This window comes from Myotis myotis, unplaced genomic scaffold, assembly GCF_014108235.1.
Source record: "Myotis myotis isolate mMyoMyo1 unplaced genomic scaffold, mMyoMyo1.p scaffold_m19_p_6, whole genome shotgun sequence".
Classification (NCBI taxonomy): domain Eukaryota; kingdom Metazoa; phylum Chordata; class Mammalia; order Chiroptera; family Vespertilionidae; genus Myotis; species Myotis myotis.
In genome coordinates, this window is record NW_023416368.1 from 95,744,445 (window position 1) to 95,755,994 (window position 11,550).

Consider the following 11,550-nt stretch of genomic DNA (forward strand, 5'->3'; position numbering starts at 1 on the left):
CCAGGGGCCTCCCAAGAGGAGAGTCTCCGTGGTCAGATGGTGCGGTGTCGGGACAGGAATAAAGACCGAGGTGACTCAGATGCCTGGCCGAGGCATTAGACCAGCGAGCAGGGCCTTTCAGCCAGGACTCGGGGTCGGGGTGGAGTGAGGGAGGCAAGCGGGAAATAGAGAACTACAACTCTCAGGAGGCTTAGTGGCCGGGCCCTGGGTGCCTGGCCATGAAATCGGATGGGGCCTGTTGTTTTGCACTTGAAGAGGCTTGCAAGTTTGGAAGTTCTGCACTGGGAGCCAGGGAGAAATGGAGCTGGAGCAGAGAGAGGGGTCCATGGCAGCTGTGGGCTTTGAGGAGTTCTCAGCACCTCCCGGCTTGGAGCTGGAACTGCCTCTGCTGTTCAGTGGTCACATCCTGGAGAGTGAGCTTGAGACCGAAGTGGAGTTTGTGTCTGGGGGTCTGGGCAGCTCTAGCCTCCAGGAGCAAGACGAAGAGGAGGAGGCAGCCCAAGGCCGGCGGCGGCAGTACCAACGGGAACTCAATCGCAGGAAGTACCAGGCACTGGGTCGGTGCTGCAGGGAGATCGAACAGGTGAATGAGCGGGTCCTGAACAGGCTCCATCAGATACAGAGGATAACACAGAGAGTCCAGCAGGAGTGGAGGTTCCTCATGAGGGTGCTGGACTCCTACAGTGACGACTACCGGGCCAGCCAGTTCACCATCTTACTGGAGGACAAGGGCAGCCAGGGCACAGACGCCCCCACCCCAGGCAACACTGAGAACGAGCCTTTGGAGAAAGAGGGGCTGTCCCCGCCCAGGAGGACGCCAGCAGCCGCAGAAGCCAGCAGCCCAGCCTCTGGCGAGGGGCCCAGTGGTTGGAAAAGGCAGCTAGTGCCATGGGAAGGGCGCCGGGCGGGAGCCCCGCTGACTCTGGAGCTGGCCCCCATGAAGATAAAGGTAGAGGAAGACTTTGGCTTCGAAGCCGTCGAGGCTCTGGACTCAAGTTGGGTTTCTCAGGGGCCAGACAAGCTGCTGCCCTACCCCACCCTAGCCAGCTCCCCCTTTGACTGACCCCCCAATAAACAGACCCCATGCTCTCCTCGGCAAAAAAACAAACAAACAAACAAACAAAAAAACCTTATAGAGGCATGCTTATAGGATCAAATAGTATAAATATAGATGTAATAGGACAATAAAAAGAGAACCTGGCTATGATGATCACCTGAACGCTGCCTTTTCTTCGCCAACTCCGTCCACAACTTTGGGAACCCCTGAACCTGCTGGGGCTGGACCCCAACATTCCTCTTCTTATAAGGACTTCAGTGAGATGGGCCAAGGGTCCCACTGGAACTGCCTCAATTTAATGTAATCCCCTCTTTAAAGATCTTACCTCCTTATACAGGTACATTCTGAGGTTCTGGGGATTAGGATTTTAATATACATTTTGTTGATTACCCAAATCAGCCCTTAACAACCAGCATGTTTCAGAAAGTAGATTCCTACAGGGTTATTTATCAAACATTCAGAAGTATTTTTAAAAGAGCTAAGCCCCTCGCCCACCACGCGGGCCCCTCCCAACAAAGAGCGAAGGCCTGGGTTCCGGGCACCGGAGGAAAACTGGTGCCAGCAGCCAGGGGAAGGGGCCCCCAAGGGGCTCCAGATTGCGAGAGGGCACAGGCCTGGCTGAGGTACCCACCCGAGTGCACAAATTTTTGTGCACCGGGCCTCTAGTTTCTATATAATTCCCAGCCAGGTTCTGTTGGAGGCTAGGCCAATAGATCTGTGCCGGGGTCCAACCCCAGCAGGTCCAGGGGTCCCCAAAGGTGTGGACGGAGTCAGCGAAGAAGGAATGACATGGAGAGGGCGTTCAGATGATCATCATAGCAAGGTTCTCTAGCCACGTTCTGGTCAGGATCTCCAGAGAGGTTCTGCTTAGGATCTCCAGCCAGGATATGTGTCCATGTTCTCTTGCTAGGTTCTCCAGGTCCTCCAGCCAGGTTCTGTAGCCATGTTCCCTCGCTAGGTTCTCCAGCCAGGTTCTGTCCAGGTTATCCAGCCAGGTTCAGTCACCAGGTTCTAGTCAGGTTCTCTTGCCAATTTCTGTAGTCAGGTTCAGTCCAGGATCTTTTGCCATGTTCTCTTGCTAGGTTCTGTCTCTAGGTTCTGAGGCCAGTTTCTGTCCAGTATCTTTTGCCATGTTCTCTCCAGCGAAGTTCTTCTGTCTCTAGAGAACATTCTGTGTAGGTTCTGTGCCTAGGTTCCGTCTCTCTTGGTTCCGTATTCTAAGTTCTGTGTCTTACTGTCTTATTACATCTGTATTTATACCAGTTGATTCAATCCTATCAATCTCTATTACAAAGGTTAGGGCGTTTCTTATCTCCATTCCAGGGAGTAAAGATTATGTAGCTTAAGCATGATTGTTCGTAGTTAAAGTGATTAATTACCCACCTGGCACTAGTTAAGAGGTTTTATTCCCTCCCTAACTTCAGGGGAAAATCCCTACCTGGGGCAACAACCTTTCTCAGAGACCTTGGTTAAAACACATAGTGCCAAGAAGGTGAGCAAACATATTAAGAACAGTATGCCATATATGCCAGGTCCCTTGAAACAGCAAGCATGGACCGGCTCCCGGCAGATCTGATCTGCTGGAATAAAACTTTGCCAGTGATTTCTAAGCAATCATATTGAAGGCCTGAGCTTCCCTCTGAGTCTGGGAGTAGGGTGGCTGGGTTTAAGGTAGTGGTAGTTTGTAAGTAACATTTAGGTTGTCTAATAAAATGGCCTGATGTTTTCCCATGTGCCCTGCTATTAGCTAATACCCTCCTTTCTGTTCCAGGGTTAGGACCTGGTGTAGTAGAAATACCACAGTAGGTTGCCCCAGAGAGTGAATTTCTCTGCTTCCTATAAGATGTCACAGGTAGTTGTTATTGCCTGGAGGCATGGAGGCCATATTTTTGTCATGTGATCTAGTTTATTTGAAAGATAACTTTTCCTGGTTAGATTTGTATTTAGCACTGAGTATGTAGTTCCCATATTTTGTTCCTCACTGTCAATTATAGCTGGGGCTTCTGTAGGAAAATAGTAATAGGAAGAATGTGTCTAGGGGATCCCCTGGGCCTCCTTGTTTGTCATTGGATTCTTCATTCCTTTCTAACATTTCTCAGTGAGTGTTTCTATCCTTTTTCTTTTTCTTTTTCTTTTTCTTTTTCTTTTTCTTTTTCTTTTTCTTTTTCTTTTTCTTTTTCTTTTTCTTTTTCTTTTTGAGTTCTGGGAAGTTCTTTCTCCAATGTCCTTTCTCTTTGCAATAGGTGCATTAATTGATGCCTAGTGGGTCTTTTCCTTTTCCATTTGGTTCCCGCCTCTCCTGGTTTCCCTGCACTATTTCTATGAAAATGGCATGTTTTAATTTCCTTGTTTCCTGGTCAAGGCTCTGGGAGGGATTTATTCCCAATGCTCTGATTAAACATTGGAGCTTCCTTCTGATATCCAGAGCACTTAGACTAATAAAAGTCATTTTTACCACCCAGACATTTTCTGCTCCCTGTGGATTAGCATCATTGAACTTCCAATATGCTTGATAGATCATTTTAAAAAATTCAGAAGGATCTTTGTTTGGTGTCTGTTGAATGGCCTGTATCATATTTAGGCTCTTTTGTTTAGCCACCTCTTTCTTAAGCCCTTTCAATATGCACCTTTTGTAAAGTTCTAGGATGGCTCAGTCCCTGCTATTTGAGTCCCAGTTGGGTTCCATCAAGGAAATTGCCCCAATTGGGGTTCCCATTGATGAGCCCCTAATTAACCTTATTTATTTTTTATTTTTGTTAATCCTCACCCAAGGATATTTTTCCATTGATTTTCTGAGAGAGTGGAATGGATAGGGAGAGGGAGAGGGAGAAGGAGAGGAAGAGGAGAAGAGAGAAGAGGAGAGAGAGAGAGAGAGAGAGAGAGAGAGAGAGAGAGAGAGAGAGAGAGAGAGAGAAACATTGATGTGAGAGAGACACATCAATTGTTTAACTCCTGCATGCACCCCAACCGGGACTGTGGATCAAACCTGCAACCCAGGTTCATGCACTTGACCAGGAATCAAATTCACTACCCTTCAGTACAGGGATTGATGTTTTAACTACTTAGAAACACTGACCTTGTTTATAACTAGCTACCTTTCATCTGCTTTTAGCAGGATGTTAAAGAAAGCCTGTATACCTGTGTAGTTTGTATAGTGAATAGCAACAATGGAGGTAATAAGATCTGTAATTTTTTGAGGATCCTCCCTATATGAGGGGTTAGAATTCTTCCAATTCAGTACATTTGAAGCGGAAAATTAAGTATGGGCCAGTAGTGGCCAGTGGGCTGGCCTTCCTGGCTTATTCTGCCTATAGGTTATTACTTCAAAGGAAAGTATCCTGATCTGAATAAGGATGCTGCCCTTTGGCCAAATTGGGTGTCCTGCTGGGACTTCAATGGGAAGACTATTCCTCATCATACACGGGTGGGGCTATCATCTCTCTGGTCCCTATGTCAGGGGTATCTAGCAGCAAGAGTAATTATGGGGAAAATATTCCTGCTGCTAATTCTGGGTCACCTGGGTTCAGGTTTTACTTTTTTTTATTTTAATTTCTCTATTGATTAAGTTATTACATATGTGTCCTTATCCCCACATTATCCCCATCGCCCCACTAATGCCATCACCCCCCTGTTGTCTGTGTCTATTGGTTAGGCCTATATTCATGCACATAAATCCTTTGGTTGATCTCTCCCCCTTACCCCCACCCTCCCCTACCTTCCCTCTGAAGTTTGACAGTCTGATCAATGTTTCTCACTCTGTGGATTTGTTTTTGTTCATCAGTGTATTTTGTTCATTATATTCCATAAATGAGTGAGATCATGTGATATTTATCTTTCTCTGACTGCCTTATTTCACTTAGCATAATGCTCTCCAGTTCCATCCATGCTGTTGCAAATGGTAAGAACTCCTTTTTTACAGCAGCGTAGTATTCCATTGTGTAGATGTACCACAGGTTTTTTAATCCACTCATCTACTGATGGGCACTTAGGTTGTTTCCAAATCTTAGCTATTGTGAATTGTGCTGCTATGAACATAGGGGTGCATATATCCTTTCTGATTGGTGTTTCTGGATTCTTGGGATATATTCCTAGAAGTGGGACCACTGGGTCAAATGGGAGTTCCATTTTTAGTGTTTTGAGAAAACTCCATACTGTTCTCCACAGTGGCTGCACCAGTCTGCATTCCCACTAGCAGTGCACAAGGGTTACTTTTTCTCTGCATTCTCGCCAGCACTTGTTTATTGATTTGTTGATGATAGCCATTCTGACAGGTGTGAGGTGGTACCTCATTGTTGTTTTGACTTGCATCTATTGGATAATTAGTGACTGACCATGTTTTCATATGTCTCTTAGCCTTTCTTCTGTCTTCTTTCGAAAGTATGAAAGTACCTATTTTGGCCTGTTGCCCATTTTTTGATAGGGTTGTTTATCTTCCTTTTGTTAAGTTGTATGAGTTCCCTGTAAATGTTGGAGATTAAATCCTTATTGGTGATAACATTGGCAAATATATTCTCCCATGCAATGGGCTTTCTTATTGTTTTGTTGATGATTTCTTTTGCTGTGCAAAAGCTTTCTATTTTGATGTAGTCCAATTTCTTTATTTTCTCTTTAGTTTCCATTGCCCTAGGAGCAGTATCAGTGAAGAAATTGCTTCAGCATATGTCTGAGATTTTGCTTCCTGTGGAATCCACTAGTATTTTTATGGTTTCCCATCTTACGTTTAAGTCCTTTATCCATTTTGAGTTTATTTTTGTGTATGGTGTAAGTTGGTGGTCTAGTTTCATTTTTTTGCATGTATCTGTCCGATTTTCCCAACATCATTTATTGAAGAGGCTGTCTTAATTCCATTGTATGTTTTTGTCTCCTTTGTCAAATATTAATTGAGCATAGTGGTTTGGGTCAACTTCTGGGTTCTGTATTCTATTCCATTGATCTATATGTCTGTTCTTGTGCCAGTACCACTGTTTTTAGAACAGTGGCTTTGTAATACAACTTGATATCTGGTATTAAGATCCCACCTACTTTGTTCTTCTTTCTCAGGATTGCTGTGGCTATTTGGGGTCTTATTTAATTCCAGATGAATTTTTGGAGTGTTTGTTTTAGGTCTGTGAAATATGCTCTTGGTATTTTAATGGGGAGTGCATTGAATCTATAGATTGCTTTGAGTAGTATCGACATTTTGAGGATGTTGATTCTACCAATCCATGAACACGGTATGTTCTTCCATCTGTTTATGTCTTCCTCTATCTCTTTTTTCAGTGTTTTGTAGTTTTCTGTGTATAGATCTTGTACCTCCTTAGTTAAGTATATTCCTAGGTATCTTAATTTTTTTGTGTGCAATGGTAAATGGGATTGCTTTACTAATCTCTCTTTCTGTAAGTTTGTTGTGGATTTTGGCATGTATGTTCATGAGGGATATTAGCCTGCAATTCTCTTTCATTGTGTTATCTTTATCTGGTTTTGGTATTAGGATAATGCTGGCTTCATACAATGAGTTTGGAAGGGTTCCTTCCTCTTGAAATTTTTGGAATAGTCTGAGGAGAATAGGTTTTAGTTCTTCCTTGAATGTTTGGTAAAACTCCCTCTGTAAAGCCATCTGGCCCTGAGCTTTTGTCTGCTGGAAGCTTTTTGATGACTGCTTCAATTTCTTCCATAGTTATTGGCCTATTGAGATTTTTGGAATCTTACTGATTGAGTTTTGGAAGATTATATTTTTCTAGGAATATGTCCATTTCCTCCAGGTTGTCTAGTTTGTTAGAATAGGGTTGTTCATAGTATTTTTTAACAACCCTCTGTGTTTCTGTGGGGTCTGTTATTATTTTGCCCTGTTTTTCTGATTTTGTTTATTTGGGTCCTCTCTCTTAGCTTCTTGGTGAGCCTGGCTAGAGGCTTATCAGTCTTGTTTACCCTTTCACAGAACCAGCTCTTGGTTTTATTAATCTTTTGTATTTTTTTTTTTGGTCTCTATGTTATTCATTTTTGCTCTGATCTTTATTATCTCCTTCCTTCTGCTCATTCTGGGCTTTTCTTGTGGCGTTCTTTCTAATTCTTTGAGTTTTAGTGTTAGATGATTTATTACCATTTTTCTTGTTTTTTGAGGTAAGCCTGTAGAGCTTTGAACTTCCCTCTCAGGACTGCTTTCATTGTGTCCCATAGATTTTGGATTGTTGTGCTTTTATTGTCATTAGTTTCCAGGATGTTTTTAATTTCTTCTTTGATCTCTTTGGTAACCCAATCATTGTTTAATAGTATGCTTTTCAGCTTCCAAGTTTTTGAATTTTTTGGATTGTTTTTATTGTAGTTTTTTTCTAATATTATGCCATTGTTGTCTGAGAAAATGCTTGATATGATTTCAATCTTCTTGAATTTGGGGAGACTTTGTGACCCAATATGTGGTCTATTTTGAAAATGTCCCATGTGATCTTGAGAAGAACATATATTCCGTGGCTTTGGGATGAAATGTTCTGGAGATGTCAATTAAGTCCATCTGATCTAGTGAGTCATTTAGGAATGCTGTTTCTTTGCTGAATTTTTGTCTAGAGGATTTATCCAGTGATGTCAGTGGTGTATTAAAGTCCCCTACTATGATTTTATTGTTGTCGATCTCTTCCTTGATATCTTCCAGGAGTTTTTTTTTATGTATTTGGGTACTCTTGCATTGGGTGCATATATGTTTAATTAGGGTTATATCCTTTTGTTGTATTGATCCCTTTAGTATTATGAAGTGGCCTTCCTTATCTCTTGTTATGGCCTTCCCTTTGAGGTCTATTTAGTCAGGTATAAGTATTGCTACCCCAGCTTTTTTTTCATTTCCATTTGCCTGTAAGATATTTTTCCATCCCCTCACTTTCCATCTGTGTGAGTCACTTATTCTGAAGTGGGTCTCTTGTAGACAGCATATATATGGGTCATGTTTTTTTATCCATTCAGCCACTCGATGTCTTTTGATTGGAGCATTTAGTTCATTTACATTTAAAGTTATTATTGAAAGGTACTTGTGTGTAGCCATTTTTATTTTTTGTGCCTGTTTTCTTTCTTAGCTTTTTATTTCCTCTTTTTACACCAGTCCCTTTAGCATTTCTTGAATTGCTGGCTTGGTGGTGATAAACTCCCTTAGCCTTTTTTTTTTGTCTGTGAAGCTCTTTATTTCCTTTCAATTTTGAATGATAGCATTGCTGGATACAGTATTCTTGGATTCAGTCTCTTGCTTTGCAAATTTCCGTCCATTCTTTTCTGGCCTGATTTGCTTCTGTTGATAAATCATTTGATTATCTAATGGGAGATCCTTGTATGTAACTTTCTGTCTCTCTCTTGCAGCCTTTAAGATTCTCTTTGTCCTGAACATTTGCCATCATAATTATGCTGTGTCTTGGTGTGGGTCTTTTCGGGTTCATCTTATTTAGGATTCTTTGTGCTTGTGTGACATTTTTCTTCCCCACATCAGGAACGTTTTCTGACATTATTTCTTCAAATACGTTTTCTAACCCTTGTTACTCTTCCTGTTGTTCTGGCACCCCTATTATTCGTATGTTGCTTTGTTTCATGTTGTCCCATAGTTCCCTTAGGCTCTCCTCCTGTCTTTTAATTTTTTTCTCCAATTGAAGTCCCGTTTGGGTGTGTTTTGCTTCCCTGTCTTCTAATTCACTAATTTGGTCCTCTGCTTCTTGTCGTCTACTGTTGAAATTTTCCATGGTGTTTTTAATTGCAGCTATATCACTCTTCATTTCTTCTTGATTCCTACATAAGTTATTGATTTTTTCATCCATTTCTTCTTGATTCTTACATAAGTTGCTGATTTTTTTCATCCATTGGTTTATTAACTGTATGACCCTTATTCTTAATTCTTTTTCTGACATATTCCATGCCTCTGTTTCACTTAGCTGCTTTTCTGGCGCGTCCTTTTCTTTCCTTTGGGCGTTTCTTTGTCTACCCATTTTTGGTCTCACTGACTGATCTAGATGTCGAGTCATGCAGGGGCTGCTCCTTGGGTGGCAGTAGCTCCTCAGGCTGTGGTTGCTCCTCAGGTGGTCACGGAAGTGGCTGCTCCTTAGTTAGCAGTGGCTCCTCTGGTGGGTGCTATCCGTAGCAATGGTGTCTCCTCTGGCTGTTGGGGGAGGCTCTTCTCACACAGCTGCTGTTCCTGCTGATCATGAGGCTGCTGCTCCTCGGATGCAGCTGGGCTGAGTGTGGCTGCTGCTCCTTGGACAGGGGCAGGCCACATCAGGTTGCTGCTATTAGGCCTGAGGCAGGCTGCTTGCAGGGCTGCTACTCCTTGGACAGGAGCAGGCTGCTCACTTGTCTGCTGCATGCGTGGTTGCAGTGCCCTGGGCTAAAGTGTTGGGCTGGTCAGAGGGGAGCGTGCTTCAGAACTCACAGGAGCCTGTGCCCAGGGTGGCTGCAGACTCGTTGACTGTGGGACCACAGCTGAGGTAGCAGGTCCCTGGAAGGGGTGGCTGTAGAGTCCCAGGTGTTATCTGAGGGCACCCTGCGTGGAGGCAAGGCTGGGCTTCCAGTTACAGAAGATCTTCCCTTCAAAAAGGCTAGGCCTCTGAGGATGATCCAGCCTCTCAGTACTGTTTACAATGGTAGCAGAGGCTGCCTAGTTAGGCGAGCCAAGTTAGCCTGCTCCCGAAGGTCCTGCAGGATCTAACTGTGCCTCACTCACATACACACACACACCCCACATGACCACACACTCCTCTTTTGCTCCCTCACTCATGCTCTCTCCTTCACTGCTGCCTTCTTCCTGCCTCTGTAGTTGGGTCTGGGGTATTATTGACCCGTTCGTGGATGGAGTTTCCTCTCCAGGTGTCTGGTTATGTGGCTTGCTCTCTAGCACCTGGCCAGACAGGATAAAATTCACCTGAACAAGACACAACACAAAGGGAACAAAGCATGTATGTACTCTTGACACCAATAACTCCACAATAAGTGACCACCTGAGAAAAGAGAATTAGGGGAGAGAAAAGAGAGCACAAATGATATTGAAGAGAAAGAAAAAGATAAGAATAAAAAGAAAAAGGAAGAAAAAGGAGAAATATATATATATATGTATGAAAAAACCATACCACCAATAGCTAAACAAAACAAAAACAAACAAAAAATACAAGCACCAAACCTCCAGCAAAGACTGTGGGGGCAGAATCTGTAGAGGCTGATCTTATATACAGAAAATAAGGTTAAGAATTGGATGACTATGAAGAGGACCTCAGTTCAGTATAGAGCAGCAGTTCTCAACCTGTGGGTCGCGACCCCTTTGGCAATCTAACGACCCTTTCACAGGGGTCGCCTAAGACCATCCTGATTATCAGATATTTACATTACGATTCATAACAGTAGAAACATTACAGTTATGAAGTAGCAACGAAAATGATTTTATGGTTGGGTCACAACATAAGGAACTGCATTTAAAGGGCCAGAAGGTTGAGAACCACTGGTATAGAGGAAGTAGAAAGGGGATGGGTGGATAAGAAGAAAGAGAAAGAGAATAAAATAATAATAATAATAATGATAATAATAATAATAATAATAATAAATTTACAAAAAATTGATTTCAAAAATGGTATAAAAAATAAAAAATAGAAAATAAAAATAAAATAAAACAGAATGATGGAAAAATAATATGAAAAGAAATAGAAAATAAAGCAACAAACAAAAACCGGAAAACAAAGAAAAAACAAGAAAAAACGAGATAACAAAAAGTGAAGTGGTGTTCCTTTGGCTGGCTTAAGATCCCAGTCTTCTGTATTGCACTGTTTTTTAGGTTCCTGTTGCTGGGACTGAAGGTCTCTCTTTAGGCCAGTCCCTTTGGACTCTCAGGGACTATTTAGATTTTTTAAAAACCTTTTTACCATTCAGGGTGGAATCTGGATGTGGCTGATTGGTTTCCTGGATACTGGAGGGAGGGACTATCTCTTCAGGAAAAAATGGCTGCCCAGGTCCTGGGCTCAGGTATGACTCAGCGCCAGACTTGCTGCCACTTTTCCTGGACCCCTCCTCTCCCCAGATTCCACAAGTCCACACCTTCTCCCACACCTCAGCCACAGGTAAGTGTCTGTATCCAAAAGGTCCTATGAACTAGGTTTAGAGAAGAAAGGCACAGGCCACAGAGAGGGGAAAGAGATGCCCATCTGCGAGCTCCTCTCCTGCTGGCATTGCGTGGTCTGGTCAGCCCTTCAGGCTGCCCACTCTGGGTTCAGCCTTTTGTGACTATGGACCCATATCTAGAATCCCCTGCCGTCCAGCAGTCCTGCAGAGCTCCCTTCCACAGTCAGACACTGTGCCTGTCCCAAGGGATGCAGCTGGGTGCTGTGCGGATTCCCTTTGACTCTGGGCTCAGAGGTCTGGCAGATTCTCCTGCCCAGATCCCTGATTTTACCTTTTTCCAGGGATCCTCTGCCCTTCCCAGTTGCAAACTGTCTCCCAGCTGTGTCTCCTTTGCCAGTTCGGGTTGGATGTTATTCGTTTCAGCTGCTGATTCTATTTGCTCCAGG

At 43.2% G+C, this 11,550-nt stretch overlaps 1 protein-coding gene across 1 annotated transcript; it reads left to right on the top strand.

Moving 5' to 3' along the window:
* The first annotated feature begins 298 nt into the window (after positions 1-298).
* LOC118657718 (TCF3 fusion partner-like) lies at positions 299-1,063 on the top strand. The gene has a single exon (XM_036312142.1). It carries the CDS (start codon positions 299-301, stop codon positions 1,061-1,063), a length of 765 nt encoding a protein of 254 aa, XP_036168035.1.
* Positions 1,064-11,550: the final 10,487 nt, after the last annotated feature.

Excerpts from the sequence above, each read along its gene's own strand:
- LOC118657718 (XM_036312142.1), top strand. The coding sequence starts at position 299 with ATGGAGCTGGAGCAGAGAGAGGGGTCCATGGCAGCTGTGGGCTTTGAG.